Source organism: Ambystoma mexicanum, chromosome 12, assembly GCF_040938575.1.
Source record: "Ambystoma mexicanum isolate Mex_15411 chromosome 12, UKY_AmexF1_1, whole genome shotgun sequence".
NCBI lineage: Eukaryota > Metazoa > Chordata > Amphibia > Caudata > Ambystomatidae > Ambystoma > Ambystoma mexicanum.
This window is the reverse complement of record NC_090936.1, coordinates 27822189-27848206: the sequence shown is the minus strand read 5'-3', so window position 1 is coordinate 27848206 and position 26018 is coordinate 27822189. Positions and strand designations below refer to the sequence as shown.

The 26018-nt window shown below is 46.7% G+C and overlaps 2 protein-coding genes across 4 annotated transcripts in view; both read right to left on the bottom strand.

Moving 5' to 3' along the window:
* PLXNB2 (plexin B2) overlaps window positions 1–26018 on the bottom strand; it is a 775326-nt gene that overhangs the window by 420624 nt on the left and 328684 nt on the right. The window lies entirely within an intron of this gene.
* On the bottom strand, window positions 17329–19173 carry LOC138514450 (retinitis pigmentosa 1-like 1 protein). Its single transcript, XM_069629958.1, has one exon. The coding sequence runs from the start codon at window positions 19171–19173 to the stop codon at window positions 17329–17331; it is 1845 nt and encodes a 614-aa protein (XP_069486059.1).

Here is a 26018-nt window from a genome sequence, read left to right as displayed (position 1 = left end):
GCCAGGACAGAAATGTAAAGTTCCCCAAGAGGTCATTGAGTTTGCCAAGAGGTCATGGTTTGATTCTGCAAGCATTTGCTGACGTCACTTAGAGATAGTTTGGCTCGGAACAGGACGCCCGCTTTCACTCTCAATTATAAAATATTGGGTCGGTCAGATTGTCCTTGTGTACTTAGGAGAGAAGCGGGTACTCTTGAGAATATGTGACAGCTCTGGTCATTTCGTACATGCAGTTTAGGAAGTTATTTGATCTATAAGACAATGGTGAAAGGCAATCATTTGTTCACAGCAACTCTTAGGTAGAAAGAAGTAGATGACCCTGCGCGTTTCCTTGCATTAGGACGTACATATATGCAGATTTTCATTTTCAGGGCGCAAATGCTGGGAGATCTCCTTTTGCAATGTGCGGGGAGGGTCTGAAGTGCAAAAAAGGTCGGGGAGGGTCTGAAGTGATTTGGATGAAGTTCTCGGGGGTGTAGAAACATCCAGAAACATCCAGCTCGTATCCCTCTGCACTCATTTCACGTTCCCCATCAGAGATCAGGTGGTTTCTCCAGGGATGGTTGGCTCAACCTGAAAAATGCAATATCTTTATGCCGGACGATTAACCTAGACTAGCTATTGTAGATAACCTACCCAAGATGATCCTTGAAAGTTACTTCATATCGACATTCCTTAAACAATGAATCCCATCAAGGATAGGGATTCTAACATGTTTCTCTCACTCTCTCTGCTACGTTGATCTTCAAATCACCAATGGTGCCATTTGGTGCACTGTATATATCTTGGAAACTTAGCCGAAATGTGATTTTAATGACAATCCTCAATGGCCTTTAGAACTCTGGGTTTGTTTGCAATCAACCCTTTAGCAAATGGCCAGGAAGATAGCTTAGGGGCAACATTCTCGACTTGGCAACAAGAAGGTGGGTTCAATCCCAGTTCGCCACTTCAGAGCTGGCTGAGCCTGGCATTAAGCGGAATATAAATAACTAATAAATAACGTTTAGCCCGATTCATTCCTTACTTGAACACAATGTTCCATTCTGATATCATACAGCCGGTTTAGATCCTTACTTGAACACAATGTTCCGTTCTGATATCATACAGCCGGTTTAGATTTCATAAATCATGAACATAGGATAGTTTGCCTGCAAGTTCAATGACTGAACAAGTTTTCATTAATAAACGCGTGGCAAATTGAAGGAAACCATGCCACCATCTAGGTCTGTTCTCCCTTTCCATAACCACTGGCCTGCTGTTTAAGGGTTGCAGCAGCATTTAAAACCAGTGAGAAGATTTTCGAGATGGAAGGAGGAGTACTAGAAACTGCTGGACAGCGAGAGAAGGAGATCCGATCCAGAGCTGTTCACTCGTCAGACTTGTCGAAGCCAGCTAGGGCCAACCGAGAGAGAAGGCCAGGTTCTAAGGAGCACCAGAGTAAACTAACATCCCCAGTGTAAGGGAGAACTGAAATTGAGGCTACTAGAGGCAGCTAACAAAGCTGCAGAGAGTATAGGCCAACGCCTCGGAGGAAAAGCTGCTCCGCCAGGAAGACTACCGGGAGGAGGAGAATTCCCGGATATCCTTGCTGTACTTGGACACTAGGGAGTGTACCAACACCAGAAATCTAGTGCAGAGACAGCAGCAAGAGAGCCATTCAGATGCCACCAGTGAGAGTCGAGTAGAACAGACGCGAGTCGCAAATAAATGAGAACACAAGTAATTCTGATGAAGATGCACTCAATCACAGGACGATGGTAACTGGCAATGGCAACAAGCGTATGGGCAGGAACATTTATAGATCGAATGTGAGGCTGTGAGTTTACGTGGATGCAAGGCTGCTAATGCTGAAAGTAGAAAGACTACATTGGTTCTCTTGGGTGCCACATGCGAGGCAACGAAAGTAAAGAAACCCTACAGAAAGACGAAGGCAAGGGCAAAGGCCTTCTGAAAAACCCTAGCCCGGAAAATGTTGACTTCCTGGAGGAATAAAAAAAAAAAGATGGAAAGAGGCAGTCCTCAAGTGAAAGCCTGATGTGGATGTGAGGAAAGTGAGAATGAGCAGGGAATCTGGCATTGTGCATTTTAGGAAACATAGTGCAAGAGAACTAGGTAAAGACTATGTCCCTCAAACGGTAGGATTTCAGAATCAGTCTCCAGAGGAACCAGAAATCACAACTGCTGACATCAAAATGAATGGAATTTTGATGAGAACATCAGCGGCAAAACACAATTTACAAAATCACCCCAATCCGATGTTCCTCTTAATAAATTCTCAAACGGAGACATTATGCCGCGTGGGAGCCTGGCACTAGATGACGATTCACCAAACCTGCACCCTACAATACCTAGCTCAGGTAGCCTTTTTTGATGCCAGATTACAGCGTTTATAGATCAGTGAAACTGCCTGTTTTTGGGCTGTGTTCTCCATTTTTAATTTTACGGCCATTTGTGGATACATTTTTTTATCAGAATAGTAACACCCTGCTGTATACAACAACCAAGACTGCAACAGTTAGGTGATAATGCGTTGCGGCTCTTCTCACCCAAAGTCAGCCATTCCCTATGCCAGTAGTTCACCATCCCAAACACCAATAACCACAAAGACCCAAGCAGCAATGCTCTCGCAGGTGGCACATAATTGCCTTAATAAACATGACATTTTAATTGCCAGTCATTATTAATGGTGATTGATAGGACTCAATGGGCCTCATTACAACCTTGGTGCTAAGTGCACCAACTTTACCACCATGGTGTAAACTCCGTTTACACCATGGTGGATGGCGGATTTACCGCCCCATTCCAAGGTGAGTGGGGCGGTAAATCCCCATTTCCCATTTTCCCTTCCCCATTCCCATTTTTGCCCCATAGGGCATAATGGGAGTGGGGAAGGCGCTAATTACGCCGCCGTAAATTACGGCGGCGTAATTAGCACCATGGCAGGTTAGCGCCATGGATTTTAACGCCTGCTAAAAGCAGGCGTTAAAATCAGAATCAGGCGTTAAGGGTTAACGGTGGCGCTAACCCTTAACGCCTGAGTTGTAATGAGGCCCAATGTCTTCCATCAGAGGGTACTTTAGTGCAGCAGAGGAAACATGTCAAATAGAAACAGGAATAAACATGCAGTACACATGAAGATATAATGTGTACACCCCACACATACAAAGTCAATTTTGCCACAGTAAGAAGAATCTTTAGATGGTTTTCCCAAATGCTGCCAGTATTTGCTCCGGTAAGGGCACACATTGGGTCCATCAGAAACAAGAGGTTGTCTACATATAGTGGAATAACGCGTTTGCTTCCTTGGGAGACTTCATGTAGACCCACCTATGAGTTACAACATCCTAAGCTTTCCCCTAAGGGAAATCCTAAAGTCTGTGTTAGCTATCTCAACACTAAGTGCATACACCAGTGACTCTATGACTCAATCACTGGAGGGAGCAGAACAAACCTGTCTCGTTTCCTTCTTGCCCCATCAACCATCCGAGGTAATTCATCCCAATGTTAGCCATTGCGTCCAAGTTCCCAGCATATGTGGCTAGACATATACATTCCGATTTACAAAGCCAAATGCCTTTTTGGCATCTAGTGTTATGATTACATAGTCGCACACCCATTCAGGCTCTCGAGAAAAAATATTTGTTAATATTTACTCTACAGTGAGACAGTTTGCCTTACACGCCTCAAAAGTGGATTGTAGCGGATACAAAATTGCGTCCAATTTAGTATGTTGATCCTGGCAACTCTTAGTTTGTCTCAACAACGCTGTTGATTCCCCTTGGAGTAGGAGCTCAATTTTCACTCTTAAGGCCATAAGCCTGACTGACCCAGCTCATCCTCTAACTGACCAGCAACTCCAGACAACGTATCACTCAACTCTTCGGCCCCAGTACATTTACTTTTACAGTTTAGCTAGTTGCACACCGGTAACCCAAGGATCGTCACATGATGCCAAATCTTGACCCACCTCACTGCCAACCTTAATCCTTTTCTATGACCAACTCGCAACCCACCTCGTTGGCAAAGCTTTGGACTGGCATCTCATCTGCAGACCAGGTACATCAACATCATCGCCTTTATCCATCACTACAAGAACACCATTCCTCCTCGCTCCGCCCCATGCCCTGCAGGCAACATTGCATTAAGCAAGAAATTGCATAAACTGTTCTAATATAATTTCATCACATCACTTTGGATGTCAGCCATGCTGAAATACTTCTATAAAAGTCATTGTTGCACAACTGCTTAGATGTACCTTATTGCTTCTGGGGAGGAGAGTGCGCTGAACTGCAGCTCTCCCAATTCTTTTGCCCGCTGTACATTCCACTGGTCCTACAGCAAATGTTTGAAAATATCCAAATATTCCAACTCCCACAAAGTGCCAGGCTGCGCTTAGACTTTGAATGATCGTTGGCATCACTAAATGTTAAGATTTTGGGAGGGAAAGATTTTTCCTCCAAAGTAGAACGCCTAAAAGAAAAATGATTCTCACGAATGTGGTTACACTGCGGACTCCGACAGTGCCTTTGGATCAGCCTTCTCATGAATAAAAAGTAAAATAAAGCTAATGCTTCAAGATTTGGGTAAGCACTGCTGAAATACTGGGCAAGGTAAACCACAATAGGGTTACAATCAAACATATGATACTTTTATAATTAGTCCATTTGTAAATTTGGACTTCAATGCAAATCTAGTACTACATTTTTAAAGAAATAATGATTTTGACTGAGCCAAAAGGGCTATAACTCACTGAAGGAAAAATATGTTTAGATCATGCTATCTCCAGCCGACTAATGGCTCCAGCGCTGGTGGCATGGGCATTCCATGGAATGCTCTACTGCCCCATCAGTAGGTTGGGATGAAAACAAATAACTGACAAGAGGTTTCGGGGGAGCACCAATTGCCTAGACGTGATTATCCTTTTGGGATGTCTGCAAGGGAGTGCCATCAAGTTCTCACTCCCCGAGGCACATCTGGGTTACTTTGGATGACTAAAGAGGACAAGGAGAGTCTTCAGTAAATGACGAAAGAAGGGTGGGGATTATCAACACTACAAACTGGAAGCGGTGGGCGGGAGGGCAGGACAAGGGTGGAAAGGAGCTCTTTACCCGGAAGATAAGCTGCCTTCATTGCACCATAACAGTATCACGAAGACACTGCATAACGAAACACTTAAAATTCCAGAGGCAATTCATTCAAATTGGAAATAAATGAAAAGCAAACCGATACACATACGCCCTTGTTGGCGAGAAAGTACTCAAAGGCAGTCCAGTTTTCAAAGCCGAGCCATAGATACACCGTGATTCATGCAGCCCTCAGTAGAGCAGCCGGAGGAGCGCAGCAGAAGCTGCTATTGGCCAAAGGAGTAACACTGGGCCACATTCCATTGGATTCTGAGAGGTGGATGTTGCCAGGCCCTCAGAGGACACCGTAAAGTTTAGCTGTTGCTTGCTCGTCTGTGTCACAACTGGGCCTCTCTAATTCAAGGACGCGGTCTGCCCAACAGTCATGTCTCCTGAACCATAACCAAGGTGACTTCTGCTTGCAAAAACCCATGTTCTGGAATACTAAGCATGTTTCAGAGTACTCCATTTCCTGGAAGGCAGTGGGTAGAAACGTGAAATAATCGGATTCAGAGCCCCATCTTGAACGTCAGCTTCCCCTAGTTCTCTCGACTTACCTCTGTAAGGAAAATGAAAAGGAGGCGCTGGCTTGGAAGCATTGGAGCTTGGAAGGAAATATCCTCACTATCGAGCTTTCAGGAAGCCCACCAGGCCTGATGTCTAAAATGCTAGAGCGACTGATGTTACTGGCAAAGGACCTCTGGACGGACAATTCTCATCGGCTGCTGAGGCCTATGGTCGGGGTTCCCGAAAGTCACAAAGCACTGCAATTACGAGTACGAAAATCGCAGAACGATTTGATGTAAAACCCATTACTATATGAAAATAGCAAAGGATTGCATGAAGGCTTCTAGTTGGGAGTCCACCTTGTGCTCGTCTGTGCAGCTGAGGTAATAATGCCAGCACAGCCTTCTGGGATGATGGCCCTCCTGCTGTGGTATGTGTTTATTTTATATAAACGTGTATACATTTATGTGAAGTGTTTTCTAAGATACGTGGCAAGCAGCGTTTCCTACTCCCGCCAGAGGAGAGAGCAACCATCGGCGTGCGACAGGAGAATGAGCCAATTTACACAATGATTTGTATGGTTCCTATCAACAAGGACATGCAACCATTATTGCACAGCACTACAGCTCGAAGATGCTGAAATAAATGCACATCGTGCTGTGAGGGTCTGACTTACAAACAATAGCTCTGGATGAAGCACTAACCCTGTACCCTCATATCACCTCTAGTGCCGCAGGCACGTCCTGCTTGTATGCATCAATACCTCAAGATGTGCACTGGCCTCTCCCTCAATCCTGTGAACACCCCCCCTCCCCCCTTTTCTTTTGCAATGAGGCAGGCAAAATGGCAACAGTGAACCACAACAAGAGCGCTTTTACATGTCAAGGAATCCATTACACGATTTGCAAATGTGGACAGTGGTGCCTTGCGTGCACACATTGCCGCGACAGCTTGTTCAATATGTTTGAGTGGTAGGCCGCTGCGGGGCAAAGGGGAGTGGATCCCAAAAAAACAGGCCAAACAAGAAAGGATTGCCCAGGTGTTCACATGACTTGAGTGGCTCACGAGAACCTGACCATACCCATCATCCAGGGGGATGCGCCAGCCCCTGGCTTGAGAGGGCATAAGCCCTCACACTTTCAGGAAGTTGCAGGCAGAAGGCAGCAGTCTACCAAGATCCTCAGCCGCGAGCACACCATCGTAAGGGCGAAAAAGGGTTAAAGGAAACCTGCAAAATGTGTCCTTGTAAAAAGCATCAGTTTTTAAAATGCTGTCAATCAATACATTAAAACAAATGGAAAAACGTGGATGGGCACAGAGCGGTTTCCATAGGTTTCCCGTTATCCCCTCTCCACAGGGATTAATCAGGCACTGAAGCCAAATGGACCGCTGCTAGGCAACTGGCGGTCAGAAACAGGAGGCCAGTAGTGAGGAGGCGGAAGGCAAGCAGGCCCCAGAGGTAGATTGGGTTTCTCTCCAGAAAGGAGCGCTCAAGGTTCTCTTCTCAGAAGGCTTCAAGGATTCAGAGTCTTGATGGATTGGTGGCAAGATCCCAGGACCGTAGCCAAGATCTCCTAGAAGCATGAAAGTCAGAAGTGGTAGAGTGATATGCAGTCTTGTATCCTACCTTGCTCACCGCAGAGAGGTGAAGGCTCTAGGACTTCAAGTAGTATCCCCTGTTACTGGTGTTAGCCAGGGTCTGCTTCCCAATCGACCTGGTGTAAAGGTTGCCGCTCCGGCACCGGGGAGACTGGGTGGAGGGCTCGGAATCCGAGCAGCACAAGTACAGGAGCCTACTGTGAACACGGAGTCACCTTTTGTTAGCACGGCGACAAGTCACCACAAGCTTTATTGATCTAGGATAGATGCCCTGTGATAAATACCATGCCTGACCACTGGGCCCCCCAGCAACTCGCAGACACCCATTATAATTGTGTGCGCATGAGGTGCTGCGGGACAAAGGGGGAGTCATGGAAATTTGTAATGGGCATATATGATAGATGCCCAGCAAAGCATGCCATGCCTAAGTACCCCCCAGCACCTTGCACGCACACAATTAACAATGGGTGTCACTGAGGTGATGGGTGCCCCTGAAGGCCGGTATGGCATTATCCAATGCCATGGCTGTCCTGTGGGACCCCTGCACCCCGCACAAAATCTTCCCCCTAGGCCCATTTAAGGAACAAGAGTAAGACTCCGACACATTTGCATTATGGTGATTACTAAAGACGTATTCATAAAATTAAAGAGAGGGTTTGGGAAATCCTAGCTATCCACTAACTCCAAGAGGGGTTTCATTGCTTCAGCAAAACTAAGGCATGCCCAAAAAAACAAGTTCTGTGTCCTGTGTCCAAAATCCTAACCTGACCCTCGCACACTAAACTCAATATAATGTGAAGGGGGGCATTTCTTTTAGCTGATCACCTGCAGCTCCTTTCCAAAGTTCCAGCATAAAGTGCCTACGTGTAAACGAAACCAAGAAAGTTCTAGCAGTTAAAGGGGTTTTCCCTTCCCTTTGATTTCTCTGTGTGTTCAATGTTCTTCACTTTCATATTGCCATCCTCCACGATCTCTAGGGGGAGGACTCGTCCCCGGACTTTCCTCCGGGGGACACAGTTCATCAACTCAAGAGACTATGTCTCTCTTGATCTTCTTTTGGGCTTTACTATTCCACAATCTAAAGGGGTAGGACTATTCCCGAGAGATTTTCACAGTTCCACAACTCACAGGCTCAACGAGTATGGCTCTGCCCATGAGCTTTCTTAGCTTTTTGTGAGACAGGCATGATATCAAGAGAGAGACAGACTTAAAGATGTTAGTTTCAGAACTTTTATTTAATAAGGTTCCTGGGATGGTGTAATGCCTAACTGGCCCAACACTAAACGGATGGTTCCCTTAACTGATGTTTCTAAGGGCCTCCGAAGTCTGAAAGTCCAAAGTAAAAATCTGTCTGTGTCTAAACCTATATTTGCCCTCACTCTTAGACAAAATGTGTTAGCAAGTCTCTTAAAAGAAAAATATTGTAAATCAACAGAAAACAGGAAACCAAGATTGGTTTCAGGGGGGCTTCTGACCAACCAGGTGTGGGTAGGTCAGCTTCACAAATTTTATTTATTTATTTTTATTGGTCACCTGTTAGGCAATACATAATATACAATTGGCGAAACTGTTTCAAAGTGCGCACAGGGCAACAGGGTGGGGACATGGGAGGCAGACAATGAATTACAACAAAGATAAATAATTGAAATAGTACAAACAAATCAGGAGAATAAAAGGGAGGGGTGACAAACCTACTATGCTTTAGGTGTGTTCAGAACGTCCAAGTTTAGAGGGGAGGGGGGTAATGGATAGGTGCGGGTGAGCCTAAGCAAGTGCAGCAAGACAGTGGCTGTCCTACTGAACTGAGAAATGAGTTCAATCAAAAATAGCTGTTCATAAGACCTTCTCCACAAATCTCACAGCAGTCTTACACTTTCAATGTCTGAAGTTTCTTGGGATTCCCTTGCCCAAGCTTTAGCTCTTCCAAGTTAAAAAAAAAACAATCAAACGAAATCTACACAGTTCCTCTCCAAGGTTCTCAGGGTTCCCCTTTTCCAAGCTTAGGCCCCCTCTTGGATTTAAACATGTGTTCAGTTTGTCAGGATGTACCTTTCCTTTTTTATATAGTTTTTAAATACACACTTCACGTTACAATCCGAGACTTCTCAAAAACCGCCAGGTTCTTTGCTCCTCCTAGGCATGACCACTCTGATCTGTAGCCCCTCTCTTTATTCCTTGCTCTTCCTTTTAAACCTTTCACCTCCAGGTGCTTCCTGCACCCCTTCTCCTTTGCTTCCTTGGCTTCCTTCTCGTGCACACCTTGCACCTTTCTTGCTTACGTGTACACACTTTCACCTTCTTTGCCTTCTCAGACACTTGCACCTTCTTAATGTCTTTACTTTTTTATCTGTGCTGCTATCACCTGTTGCTTCGGTTGTTTCCTTATCTATATTCTAGCGCTTTCTGACTTTTCCATATTTCCTTTCACTTTTCAAGACCTTGCCGCTCCGTAAATTCTCTCGTTTCTTTCACCTTTTCTCTTTGTGCCGCTACACAAGCTTTCTCACGCTTTTCCACTGTGTGCCACTTTATCAACTGTGGTTTTCTCCCGCTTCAATCAAACGCATGCTCCTGAGTTTCTCTCTCACGAACATGAAACTCACCGGGCAGCGTCGCGTTGATGAGCGGTCCCTCTGGATACACAGGGTTGAGGTAAGGGTCTCACCTCTTGCCCCTCAGATGCCCTTGGGACAGGCATAAGTCCAGGGGAACAAGCACTTTTCCGACCGCCAACGGCAGGATGCAGGGTGCCTTGCACCGGCTCCTTGGAGGCACGGCTCCCTAGCCACACTGCAGCCCCTTCTCATCACTGGGCCAGCAGCTCGGTACGCAGTTCTCCTCCAAGCTTCAGATACTGCTGCTCTTTGCTCCTCGGCATCTCTGGTCCTGGCAACATCCCCAGCTCGCTCTCCTCTGAAAAACCACACCTTTTATAGTTGAACAAACTGTCAAGTGGAGTCAGCTTTGAGTGGTCATTATTGAATGCCCGACTCTTAGTGGGATAACTTGTGTTCTTTCTATAGTAGGTTTCCCTTACTTTCCCCCACCCATGTTGTTTCTATGGGTAAGTTTCACGGATTTTAGTTGCATCTTCCTGGGGAGTGGCAGATGGGTTGAGATTGAAAATACCCCATGAAGGCTGAGGGAGAGCGGGTTGGGGTATTATTGGGAATGGGGGGATTACCATGTCTCTCCCTTGCATATTCTCCTCCAATCCCTCATGACCCTACACTCAGGTGATCCTCCCTCACTTGTCCACCCCAGGATCGGGATCCAAAAGCGATGGCCCTTCCCTTACCACCTGCATGGAAGATCCCGAGGGAGTTGGTGGGAGAACTCTGTCAGGTTTCTCACATTTTCCACAATCCACAGCTTCCAGGGTTATGTTTCTTCCTCTGAACTCTTAGCTTTTCCACAGTTTACAGTTTCACAATTCACAGGCTCAAGGGGTACGCCCCTTCCCCTGAGCTTTCTGGACTTTATCACAGTTCACAGACTTCACCTGCAAATGGGGAGAGAGACTTTTCCTTAGATTTCACGCATTTTTGGAACTGCTTTCCCCCTTTTCAAAGTTTAGCTATCTTGATTGGGTGCGGGTCCCAGACTCGCTCTAGGCCTGGTTTAGTCTCCTGGACTTTCTTATTTGGTTCAGTATTTGGGTGTGGGTCCCAGATTTGCACTTCTCTTCAGTAATCACCTTGTCTTTTATATGGTGCCAAGATTTTTTAATTATACTTTTCATATATTGGGTCAGCGACTCGTTTTGCTTAGTCTCTTTGCTCAATTGCCCGGTGTCCCAGTGCCCATGTTTGGGCTTCCCAGGTTCATCAACAGTACGCAACATTCATCATGAAGCGCTCCAACCTCGCTCTCTGGACTCACCGTTTTGCGTCAGCTGCTTCAAGTTCCTCTGCATATCACTGTTCCCGCTGCGGCTGGCTTGCCAGCTGGGAGGGAATCTGATCTGCTCTCCTGTTCCCGGTTTTCCCCCTTCACCAGATAGCTACTGCTGTCTGCGGCATAGGCGCAGTGAACCTTCCACTTCCAGACTTCCCCAGACGGCACCTCCGGCAGCTTTTCCGCTCCTCACAGCAGCCTGCTTTCCTTCAGTGTCCCGAAAGACATTGGGAGAAGCGAGTCTCTCTTTCTTTCCAGGTGTAGCGTTTTTAAATGTTCCACATCGATTAACCTTTTCCAACAACTAAAGCACAGCATTTGCTTCCCGGTTTTAGTAATCTTCATTACTCCAGTCCTCTTCCTTGTCTCAGTGTTACAAAGCCAAGGGGAATGTAAATACAGTTGGTGATTGGCCATGACTTGAGTTTCTAGACGCACGCTACAGTATGCCATACAGGAATATGGAGGCAAGTGGGTGTTACCAGAGGCTAAAGAGGGTTGGTGTTGAAAGACAGTGACAAATGTTCGAGGGAGAACAGACAGAGGATTATTTTTTTGAAATAACCTTTGGTCTATTCTCCCCTTAACATTTCTGACTTCGCCAAACCCTTGCCCACACCCCCAACACACCCCCGCCCCCTCCCACCCCCGCCCCCCTACTTACCTTGCCTCCGACTCGCTGGTTCCTGCAACGCCAGTCCCCTTTCCTTTTTTTCACCGGGGCAGCTGCAGGGGTGTTCCCTGCTCACTATATTGTATAGCACCCGCAGTCCCTTTTTTGTTTTCTTCCTGGGACAGCGGCGGGGGTGTCCTCTGCAATCCCGCTCACTATATTGTATAATTTTTTGGGGGGGATGGCTGTGCAACCCCTACTCACAATATAGTGGGCAAGGGTGCGGGAGACACCCCCGCAGCCCCCAGCACCGAATGCGTGATTTGATCAAACTTTTCAGCCGCTCGGAAATTTTCAAATGGCCAAATCACACATTCAGACATATGTTTATGATCATTTTGGACGAAACCGCTAAAGAAAAGGGGAAATACCTGCCTTCACCTAGCGAGTCGAGGGTTGTCTTCAGTGGTCAAAGTATATGAAAAGAAGTCGTGGAACAATGTTTCCTGCTGGCCTTCCCCACGCCCCCTCCCACGTGCAATCCAAACCCTCAAACAAACACACCTGCTGTTTAAGGGAATGTTCAGTGCAGTGCAAGTTCCAACTTCTTCCTACACTTTCATTTTGAAACTAAATCGTTCCTGCACGGTTTCTTCTTAAAATAAAATATATGAACAGTAAAACCTAAAGTAGAGGAGCATTGCTCCCACCCGCTCCCACCCACTTCGACCACTGGTTGTCTTACCCCATGTGGTCCTCCCACAGACAGCCACCTCCAGAGTCAAGTATCTTCTGCCTTTCCCTGGCCACATGACACTGACACACACACACACACACACACACATTCACCCGAGGGCATCATGGCGTTAAGCCGGCAGAGATGGGAGGAAGGAAAAAAGATTCCGAACAGACATTTTTTAAGAGAGGAGAGATGCTCAGAAGTGGCACATAGCAAGTGAGGGAGAGAGTTCCAGGACTTGGCAGCAGCAACTGAAAAAGTACGGCCACCCAATACGAGAAAGTCTAAACCAGGGAACCTGAATCATGAGAGCAGACTGAGAGCGAAGCAGGCGAGACGGTACATAAGGAAGAAATTTAGTATGAGGATATTCTGCACCCAGTTTATAAAAGGCCTGATGCACAATGCAGAGCGATTTAAAAAGTACATGCTTCTCAACAAGAAGCCAATGGAGCAGACGAAGTAGGGGGGGGCATATGCGCACCCAGCGTAGGGTGAAGTATAGACCTAGCTGCAGCATCCTAGGAGGCAGTGCATGAGATAATGGGCTGAGCAAGGTAACGTGAGTTACAATAGTGCTAAGTACGAGGGTCGCAACAACAGGAGCCTGAAATTGGGCCGAAAGGAACGGAAAAACTTTCTGCAGGATTTTCAGTTTGAAATTACCAGATTTGCAGACTAACACAACCTGGTCACCCATGGGTAGGGATGAAGCGATTTTTTACACCCACATTTTTTACAGAGGGAACAGGCATAGGAAAAGGACCTCTATACTGAGCATCTATGATGAAGCAAGCATAAGCGTTATTACGTGGCTGGACTGGCATTTTGATGCAGCCATTCTAGCCATTTCTTATTGTTGTATGACATTTTGTATTGGGCATCTGATTTAAAAAAGCATGATCATTGTTATTGTCTAGTTAGACTGGCATTTGGTGCAGCCAGTTTGGACATGTTTTCATACCGTGGGATGCATGTTTAATGGTAACGCCAACTGCAGTATTTTCGTATGTGGGGATACAACCATATATTGGCAGAGCCTGCATGGACATGGTTTCTTATAGTATCATATGATATGGGATTTATAACGCGCCTAAACACAAGTGTTTCTAGGCATGAATTCTAACGTGCAAAGCAATCAGGAGTATGTTCTTATGTGGGACTACTGGCATATATTGGTGCAGCCAGCATGCAACTGTTTCTACTAGCACATATTGTGGGCAAATGCCTCATGGAAATGTGTTGGAGAAATGCTCCTGTGCACTGCTGGCAACATGCATCTTTTTGATTTTTTTCATGAGTTATTTTACAAAACCAATTGCAAACTGTTTGGCTTTTTACCCAATTTTTCAAAGTAGTGTTCCGTGAAATGCATAATTTTAACCCATTATTTTAAAAATGTTATCGGGTGAGGAACCCCCTCGCCCCCCCAACCCCAGTACTCGCTTGAGAGGTTCAGGCTCCCTCACTACGCTCAGAAGCTAGAGCATATTTGGGGGAAATATTTACGGCCCTGCACTTAATTCGCCAGCCGCCACTGTATATATGCAATTCCCACATCATTTGCACATAGTGAAACTTTATCAGACTTTTCCATTCTATGCTGAAACGCGAACAGAATATCACCTTGAGGGGTTGGGGGGGTAACAAGTAGGGTAGAGAGGTAGAAGAAAACCAGGGATGGTTATAGGGAGCAGGTGCAGGGCTGGACTACAAAGGGAAAGAGTCAGGGTGGGGTGGAGTGGTGAGATGGTCTTTCAACAGCGGGATCTTCAGACACTTTCTGCAGAGTAGGATGGAAGTGGACATGCCGGATAAGGCAATGTAGGATGGAAGCGGCCATGCCGGATAAGGCAATGTAGGATAGAAGCGGCCATGCCGGATAAGGCAATGTAGGATAGAAGCGGCCATGCCGGATAAGGCAATGTAGGATAGAAGCGGCCATGCCGGATAAGGCAATGTAGGATAGAAGCGGCCATGCCGGATAAGGCAATGTAGGATAGAAGCGGCCATGCCGGATAAGGCAATGTAGGATAGAAGCGGCCATGCCGGATAAGGCAACGTAGGATGGAAGCGGCCATGCGGGACAAGGCAATGTAGGATGGAAGCGGCCATGCAGGGTAGGGCAATCCACTGGGAGCAGGCATTAAAGTTATTTAATTTCAGTCAAGTTAGGAACAGCTCAAGTGCCAGAATTCCAAGGAAACACAGAACAGCATGACCCTTTCATACATGGCAAAGGAAAACTTGAGAGCTTGGCAACTGCCCAACAATACTGCCGAAGATGGCCTCAACGTTTTCAAAACTTGATAGCCATTTGGAGTTTAGCAGGAAACTAAAAAAAATCAGCTGTTCTTCAAATGCTAGAAGATGAAAGGACAAAGGAGCAACCATTGGCATTGGATCAGAGCGCCACAATGATCTTTACGGAGCATTATGTGCACTTAAGAAGTAACAACGTACAAGCTGCAGACCGATTTTACTGTTCGTTTCTGAACAAATGTTTAATGTAAAACCTAGATTAAATTGTTTAGCTTATCCACATCTACATGAAATGGCTTTATACCAAGCACAAAGCCTCCTATACACGAGCTTGGCCCCTACCTACCTGTAGAATTTGTTTGACCAATCGTTGAAGACCCAAGTGAACCTCATCGTATTTGCAGCAAGGACCAGAAAAGGACACTCATAATTACAATGGGACCATGACACCCCTCTCCTAAAAACACAAGGCCCACTACTAAGCACCAACCACTTAATTGGACTAGAGGCAGAGAGAATCTGGCAGCTCTGTGGTTCAGGACCTCTCCTCTGGATTCTCGTTATATTCTGCATGTGTAGCAGACGGCATGGGAATCCAGGAAGACCCTGGAACTCAATTCCGGTTTACTCCCTATGCAGAACATTTGACAGTCTCTGCCTTGATCATACAGCAGCTGTTGGTGAAGGTGATCGCCATTAGAGTGGATCCCTATGGACAACGCCATCTCCCAACACGTGCTAAAAAGCAGGCGAGGGCCTAGGCATCCCTGCCTGTCCATCAGCATCAGGAATAATGCACATAACGTGCGTCAAGAAGAATGGGTCCTACTAATCGATAAAATGTTACTGTACGCATCTCGTTCGATTATCATCACGCTAGGTATGTACTTGCTCCTTATTGGGAGTAGTGTAGCGCTACTCTACGTACTAGCTGCTAGTTTGGAGTAGCGTTTCGCTACGTACTAGCTCCTTGTTTGGAGTAGCGTTGCGCTACGTACTTGCTCCTTGTTTGGAGTTGCGCTACGTACAAGCTCCTTGTTCAGACAGCTGTAGCTCCTACCTCTTGGGAAATGCCCCATCAGCAAATCATTATGTTAATCCACATGAAGGATGTCCAGAATTGTCTGGTTTCCTATTATTTGTGTAACTCATTGCGGACAGTATACCAAAAGGTACTCTGAATAGTCGAATACTGGAACCCAAGCAGGATTCTTTAGACTCCGGCGTGATCCCTGCATGTCGAAAGGGCCCTCTCATCGCTCCCTAGCCATCACCCACCCAACCATTGTCAGTACGGAAAAAACAGTGTTTGAAGACAAAACAAGGGCTACATTTTCCTTAACAGAAAGTCAAATACACTTTAATTATAGCAGAGGAAGTATTTCTCAAAAGGCAGTTCCATGAATCGGAAACCGCACAGCTGTTGCGACAGTCTACATGCTAAGCTTGTGCAGGATTATTTTTAAAAAAGAAAAAAAAATACTTACATTTTCTGCAACCAATACATTGTTACAACATCAATTTTTAGAAGTGTCTCTCCACTGCAAATGAAGCCAATTAAAATATCTGAAAGTAGCCATCACCAAAATGAGGGGGAAAAATGCAGACCGTTTCTCAATGCAGGAACGAAGGGCACTTCCAGCAGTGGAAATGCGGGGCTTCTGCAAATGGTTTCCATACAGGCTGAGGGCGCCCCAGGGAGCAGGCCATCAGTTATTAGTCACTCGACCAAATAGACAATGTGCCACGATGCCCCACCTGCCTGGCACTACACTGGGGCGCTGTGAAGAAGACAATCGCATCTTCTCCTCCAAGCCACAGAAGTACAAATAAGGAACATCAAGAAACACCCCCTTCTCCCTGGAACTCTACAGAGACTTAATTAGGGGACTCTCTCCTGATGAACCATGGGAATACCTGTGGGGAAACACGTGTTGAGAGCTGTATTTCTAAGTTTTGACCTATGATGTTTTTGCCTAACAAGAGTAACAAAAATTGCACAACAAGAATAACCAAGAAAAATAGTATGACAAAAAATACATTATTGACAATCAGAATCACCTACTGTATGATGAAACAATACAATATGGTTTAAGAAAATAAACTGGCAAAACCAGTTGAATCAAATCTAAGCTCGTGTGTTTGTGATTATTTGAGATCTACTAAGAGCAACAGTTAGCGCATTGTCTAAATGCACTACTCCTAAATAAACACAATGCCACACCTGCCTGGCACTACACTGGAGCGCTGGATGGAGAGAAGTGCCAGGGTAAGCACCCCTCGGGGAGGCAGCACCCTGAAGTGCATTGCTCTCCACAATGAAGCCAGTTGCATCTCGAGCTTGGATAAAAGTCCTGGTTCTACCTGTCCCCAACAACTCTCGTTCACCTCATCAAAGCTTTGACAGAGCTCGTATACATGAATCCTTCCACTACATCTTCATAAATCCGATTCCACTGGCTTCCCAAGAACCTACGCCATGCCTCGCCAGAGGTTCATGCCTCGCCACCAATTACACACCCCTGGTCTGTAGGATGCATCTCACCGTCTACAACTCCGATTCTCCTTTCACCCTGCCCTGCCACTCCTCAGACCCTCCTTTCACCTTCTCCCCAGTTATTCTTCACTCCTTCCCCTCCTGCGTCTTTCATATCCTCAGATCTTATTGCTTGCACTCCTCTGCTCCTCCTTTCACCTTCTCCCCAGTTGTTGTTCACTCCTTCCCCTCCTGCGTCTTTCATATCCTCAGATCTTATTGCTTGCACTCCTCTGCTCCTCCTTTCACCTTCTCCCCAGTTGTTGTTCACTCCTTCCCCTCCTGCGTCTTTCATATCCTCAGATCGTATTGCTTGCACTCCTCTGCTCCTCCTTTCACCTTCTCCCCAGTTGTTGTTCACTCCTTCCCCTCCTGCGTCTTTCATATCCTCAGATCTTATTGCTTCCACTCCTCTGCTCCTCCTTTCACCTTCTCCCCAGTTCTTCTTCACTCCTTCCCCTCCTGCGTCTTTCATATCCTCAGATCTTATTGCTTCCACTCCTCTGCTCCTCCTTTCACCTTCTCCCCAGTTCTTCTTCACTCCTTCCCCTCCTGCGTCTTTCATATCCTCAGATCTTATTGCTTGCACTCCTCTGCTCCTCCTTTCACCTTCTCCCCAGTTCTTCTTCACTCCTTCCCCTCCTGCGTCTTTCATATCCTCAGATCTTATTGCTTCCACTCCTCTGCTCCTCCTTTCACCTTCTCCCCAGTTCTTCTTCACTCCTTCCCCTCCTGCGTCTTTCATATCCTCAGATCTTATTGCTTCCACTCCTCTGCTCCTCCTTTCACCTTCTCCCCAGTTGTTGTTCACTCCTTCCCCTCCTGCGTCTTTCATATCCTCAGATCTTATTGCTTCCACTCCTCTGCTCCTCCTTTCACCTTCTCCCCAGTTCTTCTTCACTCCTTCCCCTCCTGCGTCTTTCATATCCTCAGATCTTATTGCTTCCACTCCTCTGCTCCTCCTTTCACCTTCTCCCCAGTTGTTGTTCACTCCTTCCCCTCCTGCGTCTTTCATATCCTCAGATCTTATTGCTTCCACTCCTCTGCTCCTCCTTTCACCTTCTCCCCAGTTGTTGTTCACTCCTTCCCCTCCTGCGTCTTTCATATCCTCAGATCTTATTGCTTGCACTCCTCTGCTCCTCCTTTCACCTTCTCCCCAGTTGTTGTTCACTCCTTCCCCTCCTGCGTCTTTCATATCCTCAGATCTTATTGCTTGCACTCCTCTGCTCCTCCTTTCACCTTCTCCCCAGTTGTTGTTCACTCCTTCCCCTCCTGCGTCTTTCATATCCTCAGATCTTATTGCTTGCACTCCTCTGCTCCTCCTTTCACCTTCTCCCCAGTTGTTGTTCACTCCTTCCCCTCCTGCGTCTTTCATATCCTCAGATCTTATTGCTTCCACTCCTCTGCTCCTCCTTTCACCTTCTCCCCAGTTGTTGTTCACTCCTTCCCCTCCTGCGTCTTTCATATCCTCAGATCTTATTGCTTGCACTCCTCTGCTCCTCCTTTCACCTTCTCCCCAGTTGTTGTTCACTCCTTCCCCTCCTGCGTCTTTCATATCCTCAGATCTTATTGCTTCCACTCCTCTGCTCCTCCTTTCACCTTCTCCCCAGTTGTTGTTCACTCCTTCCCCTCCTGCGTCTTTCATATCCTCAGATCTTATTGCTTGCACTCCTCTGCTCCTCCTTTCACCTTCTCCCCAGTTGTTGTTCACTCCTTCCCCTCCTGCGCCTTTCATATCCTCAGATCTTATTGCTTGCACTCCTCTGCTCCTCCTTTCACCTTCTCCCCAGTTGTTGTTCACTCCTTCCCCTCCTGCGTCTTTCATATCCTCAGATCTTATTGCTTGCACTCCACCTCTTTTCACCACCATCAACCGTTCCTCAGAGCTTCTCCCCATCCCCTCGCTTCTCTTCTTCACATTCCACCTCTGTCTAGCTTCCTCTCACCACCATCTCCACTATCACTCTTCACACCATCTTCCTGTCCTCCTTTCTGCTTCAGAAGCCGCTCATCTCTCTAGCCTTCTCCAAATGCACGCCTCGCTCTCTGTATGGTCCTGTTCCCTCCCATGGGCTGGGCTCCACATGAGGGTGTGCAAGTAGTGGGACTTCTAGTCGCTACTGATGCAGAGACGCCGCTCTCCAGGCCAAGGCTATTTAATTATTGGATTGAGTGCCTGTCTCACACATGTGCAGAACCCCCGGAGCGGGCATCTAATGGAGTCCCTGTTTCACACGTGTGCAGAAGCCCCGTCTCACACATGTGCAAAACCCCCGGAGCGGGGCACCTAATGGAGTCCCTGTTTCACACGTGTGCAGAAGCCCCGTCTCACACATGTGCAAAACCCGCGGAGCGGGGCATCTATGAGCTCGAGCCCACAGCACCCCAGCAGAGGAGCTCCCTAATACCTGCATAAACTGTTTCCCCACAGCAGTGCTGCTAAATGGGGTGACCACTACTGAACTGGTATACTCAACATGGAATGCATTCCCGCAGAAAAGATACTACTCACAGACCACAGTGCGGTTTACACCCTGGGGGGATAACCGTTCGCGCATATGGACAAGGTTATGGCACTATAAGACCACTACAGCGGTGATGTGAGCAGTATAAAATCCAAAACTTTGATCTCTTATTTAAAGGGCCACATGCCATAAAGGGGGCAGTTTAAGGGACAGAGGACCATGTGATGGACCCATGTGCCGGGGTAATCCAGGGATGCGGTCCCTGTATCATGGAGCAGGTGGCGACCCCCACATCATGGTCACCCCTCTCCCGCCCGCCTTCTAAGCTACCCCCAAGGTCACAGCAAGGTCTCTGAATATGTTTGAGGGGGCAGCGACCGTAGGATCCCGCCTCACCAGAGTATTTGGCAGCAAATCCTGTGGGCTGCCCGAGTTAGACTATAATGAAAGCTGGGGAGGCGATGGGGTAGAATGATCTGCCTGGGGGACACCCCCATTGCAGATGTGTAGCACACCCAAAGGCAGAGCCAGTCTGACGTCTACAGGATTGGAGTGTCACCTGTGCTGAAACACTACTGTACATAGACCATGGAAGCTTCTATCCACGTGCAGAAAAAGGGCCTAAGTGTTTAATATGTTCCGTGGTGGTTTTAGAAATAGGCAAAATTCAAGGGGCAAAATGCTGGCTCTTTGGATGCTTTGATAACCTAAGGAAGCAAGGATGCACATGGGCGGAAACGCCAAGAGCTTCATAGTACACATTTGCAGAACTTAACCCGCTATTGTAGCAGCGCTCTTATTTCCGTGGTCGGTTTGATGTGGCTTCTACGCTCATTTTAAGAGGTCATTTTTTCTCTTGCTTGTTTCTTCTCCTTGCTCTCAAAGCCCTTATTGTAAGAGGCACATGTCCCCTCCGGGCACGTATGGTTTGGAACTGGTTTTCAGTTGCACACTGCATGTCCCAAAGAACCACCAGGGTAAAAGATGAAGGGAGGGAGCGGCGTGGGAGGACCTTGGCAGGAACATCCCCTTTGCTTGGGTCCTTTACATGTTCGAAAAACAACTCGGAGCAAGATCACAAAAGAGCTTCCAAGAACAAAAACACTGCAAATTATGGATACATGGCAGACAGACCAAACACTTGTAACAAGGAGCAATTAGTTCAAGCCAAGTGCTGCGCGGATCCTGGACGGAGTCGTGGGTACGACGCACTCCAACGCCGCGGGGCGCTAAATGCTTCGAGTATCTCTAATAATACGTCCTCAAGTGAACCTCAAACATTGCGGGGCGCACCAATGGTCAACGCATTGCGCAATGGTGAGCAGAAAGGTCGTGTGTGTCCGGGAAAGGCTAATTGAATAGTACTTGCCATGTGGATGTTTTTTTACTTTTTTCTTTTATGAAAAGAAGCCCCTCCCCCTAACTGGGGCCCCAGGAATGTTGAGTTGGAGGAGATGGATAGGATGCGTATTTGAAATGTTACTCACAATCAGGTAAATAGACGGATATAAGGATGGAAGTGGAATATTAAATAAGCGACCCCCACCCGCTTTAGCAATAGGGACCATCGCTCAGAGCTTTCTGTGAAATGGCCTATTCAAAGGATCAGCAGATGTCACACAAGCACAAAACGTAGTTCAACAGCTTCAAAACCATCATAGTTCCAGGAAAACCATAAAGCATTCTACTGCAAGGAAGTCAGGGTGGGGGCACTCCAAGGTGGTTCAGTGGCCCAACTATAGGAATACTGACCTTCCCTGGGTATCCCCATCCTACTACACTGCCCAGCTCTCACTCTTCAAGGAGCGTGTCAGTTCCCAATAGCAATGTCCAAGGTTTCTCGAAGCGGCAACAAAGCGGCCATGTACTTACTACGTTGCAAGCAAAGTGGTAACGCAGGATCTGGCTCAAAGCCGTAGGAGTAATAAGTTTACCCACTTAGCTGGTGTGCCTAGTAACTGGGATCTAAACTGTTCCATTGTGGCACGTCACAGACCACGTTTGCCAAAGCCTGTGTTACTGGGTTCCGCATACCCGATCTGACCGTGTACGCCTGCTCCCCCGGTAGACCCTCTTCTAAAACAGGGGGGAACACCCCCCACAATCCCATTCTCTCTCGTACCCACCAGCCTGTCAGGAAAGTGGACTGAATGATTTAAGATAGGTCAGTAGAGAGCTGCACACATCCAAGGGAGCAGAGCATGCAACAAGAACTTTGTGGGCAGCCAGTCAGGATTATCGAGCAAATGTCGGGATGTCAGCTGGATCTTACGAGTAACACTGGATATTATCTTCAGAAACTCCCGCCAGTGTCCTAGAAGTGCCTGGTCAGCTGGCCACCAACAGCTACCAGAAGCTATTATAAAGCAGATGTCGGGATGTCAGCTGGATCTTACGAGGAACACTGGATAATATTCAGGAAAGCTACGATCAACGATCTTCAGAAACTCCCGCTGGTGTCCTAGAAGAGCCTGGTTAGCTGGCCACCAACAGCTACCAGGAGCTATTATCAAGCAGATGTCGGGATGTCAGCTGGATCTTACGAGTAACACTGGATAATATTCAGAAAGCTACGATCAACGATCTTCAGAAACTCCCGCCGGTGTCCTAGAAGAGCCTGGTCAGCTGGCCACCAACAGCTACCAGGACTTATTTCTTTTTTTTTTAAACTCTTTATTTCACATTTTCAGCAAATTACAATAAACAGAATGAACATCCCAAGCCATTGAATTGCACATTCATAACAGAGGAAAACAAAATATAATTGAAGTACAAACCATAAATCTGTATTTCATAGATAAAACATCACACTGACCTTAAACAAATCCAGATGCATCAAACAAATGACAACACACAAAACAGCCACACATACAACACAAGCCCCCCCCACACATATATAAATGGTAAGAATGGTAATAAACTAACGCACTCCACTCCAAAAATCAATTTAGCATCACCCATAAAGGTCAACCAAGTCCCCCCACATTTCTTCATAAAGAGTTTCCTTGCTTTGTTTACAATACATTGTTTTCTCAAAGCTGGACAAAACCTTAACATCCAAAATCCATTCCTCCACCGACGGTTTCTTCCGCATCTTCCAGACCCTCAGCACCTGTTTAGCCGCCACCAACAACGCTTTGATTACCCCACACAACATCACCCAACTCACGTTCCGTCCACCCCTGTATAATAATAAGATGACCGTGAAGGGATTGCGTGGATAAACAATGACCCAGATTTGATCAACTCTGTCAATAACCTCTTTCCAAAAACTCACTACTCGTTCACAATACCACAACATATGTATCAAAGTACCTTGATCTTTCCCACAACCCCAACACCGATCATCACCAGCTAACCCCAATTTACACGTACCTACTGGGGTCCAATATATTCTACCCAAAATTCTTTGATGTATGTAGCGCAACTGCAAATCTACTTTGGCAGTCGATGGCACTCTCCAAATCTTTTCCCATTCTCTCGGCGTAAGTTCTCTGCCTAACTCCTCCGTCCACGACAACCTCAGCTTGTCCCACAAATCCAACCATTGCCCCTCTGGTTGCATAAACTGCATAAAAGTGGATACCTTTTGGAATCCAATTTCCAAAACATTAAAATTCTCCCGTACCTTCAGGAATGGAGCGCCCAACATGTCTCTCCGTTCCGATAGCAGAGTCACTAAAATATTATACCTCCTTAATTCTCTGGTCCTCAACCCAAATTTCTCAATTAAACTTTCAAAAGGCACAAACTCTGCATGACCCCAAACATCACCAACTGTCAAAACACCCCTCTGAACCCAACTCTTCCAATTTAGTAGTTTACCATTGAACTGCAGACCAGGATTAAGCCAAAGAGAAGCCGCTTCATAAAGATAAAGACCTTGCCCAGTTCCCACTATCCATGACGACAAAGCTTCTTTAGTGGCGAAGACTGATTTCAAACACTGCACCTTCCTAGGCAATTTCCCAAAGGAAAATAAACATTTAATGTCATAAGGCAAAAACCGCTGTCTCTCAATTTGCACGCACCACGGCACATTGTTCAGAACTTCACCAGCATAATCAGACACTTTCTTTAACACAAAGCCACTACCATAATTTTTCAACACCGGGTACCCAAAAGCCCCATCTTTAACTTTCCGCACCTTAATATACCTGGGAATCTTGGCCCTCTTCCCAAATCCCCACAAAAAATCTTGAAACAACCTGTCTATACGTGCAAACGCCCCCTTAGTAAAACGCACAGGTAGAGATTGAACAACATACAGAACCTTTGGAAGCAACACCATTTTGATAGCATTAACTCTACCCCAAAGAGTCAGATTGATACGTCCCCATCTCATAATATCCCGTCTAAGCACTTCAATGATTTTATCCACATTAAAATTCACCAGCCTTCTGAAATCATGAGTGATTTAGATAGCCAAATATTTCACACAAGAATATTCCCATTTACTTATTTCTGACGTTGTGTCGTACACACCTACCTAGGTGACATCAACTCTGTACTTGATTGTCAGAGTGTGAAGGGGCATTAAGGAACCTCCGGGAAGACAAAGGCATAATCAGTGCCATGCAATTCATAAAATGCTACTTTCCATTTCACATGGAAGTTTGATTTGCGTCATTGCCATGCACCAGCTTCATGTTGGGTAATGCCCGATGCCCAGTAGCAAATTTTAGCTCTTCAGGAAATAATTATTTGAGTCCTCCTTTAGATAAGTATCATCTCCATGAGACTTCAATGTCTGAAGCACACCTGGGCTTAATCAGTGAAAAATGGCCACCCTCAGTTCGGCAATATAAAGACTCCAAAATACACCTCACTGTGGTAAGCAGACCCAGTGAGGATGGAGGGAGAGCCACTACCAGCTAAACCTCGAACTCTGAGCACACAAATCCCGGGAGAAGTGGACATATTACCACCAATCTCCTGTGCGCCATGTGATCAGGGGCCAGGCTGAGAATGCTGAAGAGGGGGAGGACACAGACCAGTAAACCAATGAGGACAGCAAGAACAGGTGATGGGACTCTGAACCAATGGGGTGAAGACTGGCGAGGTACAAGAAGAGGAAGCGATAACATAAGCAGCGGATACCTCAAAGAGGCGCGACGGAAACAGGGGCTGAAGAAACATGGATCCCGGGGAACCAAGCCAGGCACGGCTCTGAAGTGCTACGACACTGCTGAGGGCTGCACAACAGACCTCAGGGTGTTGGGAGTTTGAGGCCAGGAGGTTATGCCGGGGACGAGCCTTAATGAACATCTGGAAGGCAAAGTGGACTGCTGTGAGAGGACAGAGGTCCCAACTATGGAACACGGAATGGGTGAGAAGGAAGAACAAGGACCCAGTACAGGGGAGGAAACATCCAATGATGGAAAAGCACAACTGGGGCCAAAGACTGGGGAGTGGAAGTACCAGGGCATCCGGAAGACGTGTGAAATTCAGGGTCCTGAAGGGGCACTCTGGCAATTGTAGGTAGGTGCTAAGATACATTTTATATTAGGGAAGCACAGTGAAAGTAAACCATTCAAGAGACATAGTAAGATATGGAAAGCATTTAGAGTGCATCCTGGGAAATGTAGTGAATGGCCCAAAGACCTACTAAGATGTCTGAAAACAAGCAGTGGCATGCTGAGAACAGATTAAAGACGTTCCATTCTTGCATTTGGAAATGAAGCTTGGTAAAATCAACCCAATGAGCCATTTAGCGTTTCCTTCACTGGGTCACCACAAAACCCTCCTCCAAAAGGGTTCCTTAACAGTGGGACGGCAGCGTGAGCACTATACAACCTCACTCACTCCCCACCATAAGTGCCATTCCTGTCTGTATGCAGTGGGGTTGATGCTGCTGCATGGATCGGGCCTCAATGCTGCAACCCACATTAGGGGGAAGGGCCTCGGTGCAAGTCCCACAGGCCCAAAGGAGCTACAGCAAATCTGGAGACCAAATAGTATGTGCCAAGGGTTCGAACGGAACAATGTATGTAGGTCATCTTGAAAGCCTGTGCATGCTTCCAGCCTGTAACAGGGACGTGTGCACGCCTATCAATAAAACAACCCTTCAGTGTTTAGGATGACGGCCATTAGACAGACGCATGAACAATGTTTGTCAACATGCCTATTTATAAATCAAAAGGCTTTTCATTCTGCATGCCCTCCCCGCCCGCCCCCACTCCCGTGCTTTACTCATCCCTCTTCCCCATGCATCATTTGACATCCCCTGTTCTGTGCCTATCCTAAACTAAGCACCTATCCATCAACACAAAGGTCT

What these genes read in the sequence shown, in the direction of transcription:
- LOC138514450 (XM_069629958.1), bottom strand. Translation starts at nt 19,173, where the DNA reads ATGGGGAGAAGCTCTGAGGAACGGTTGATGGTGGTGAAAAGAGGTGGA.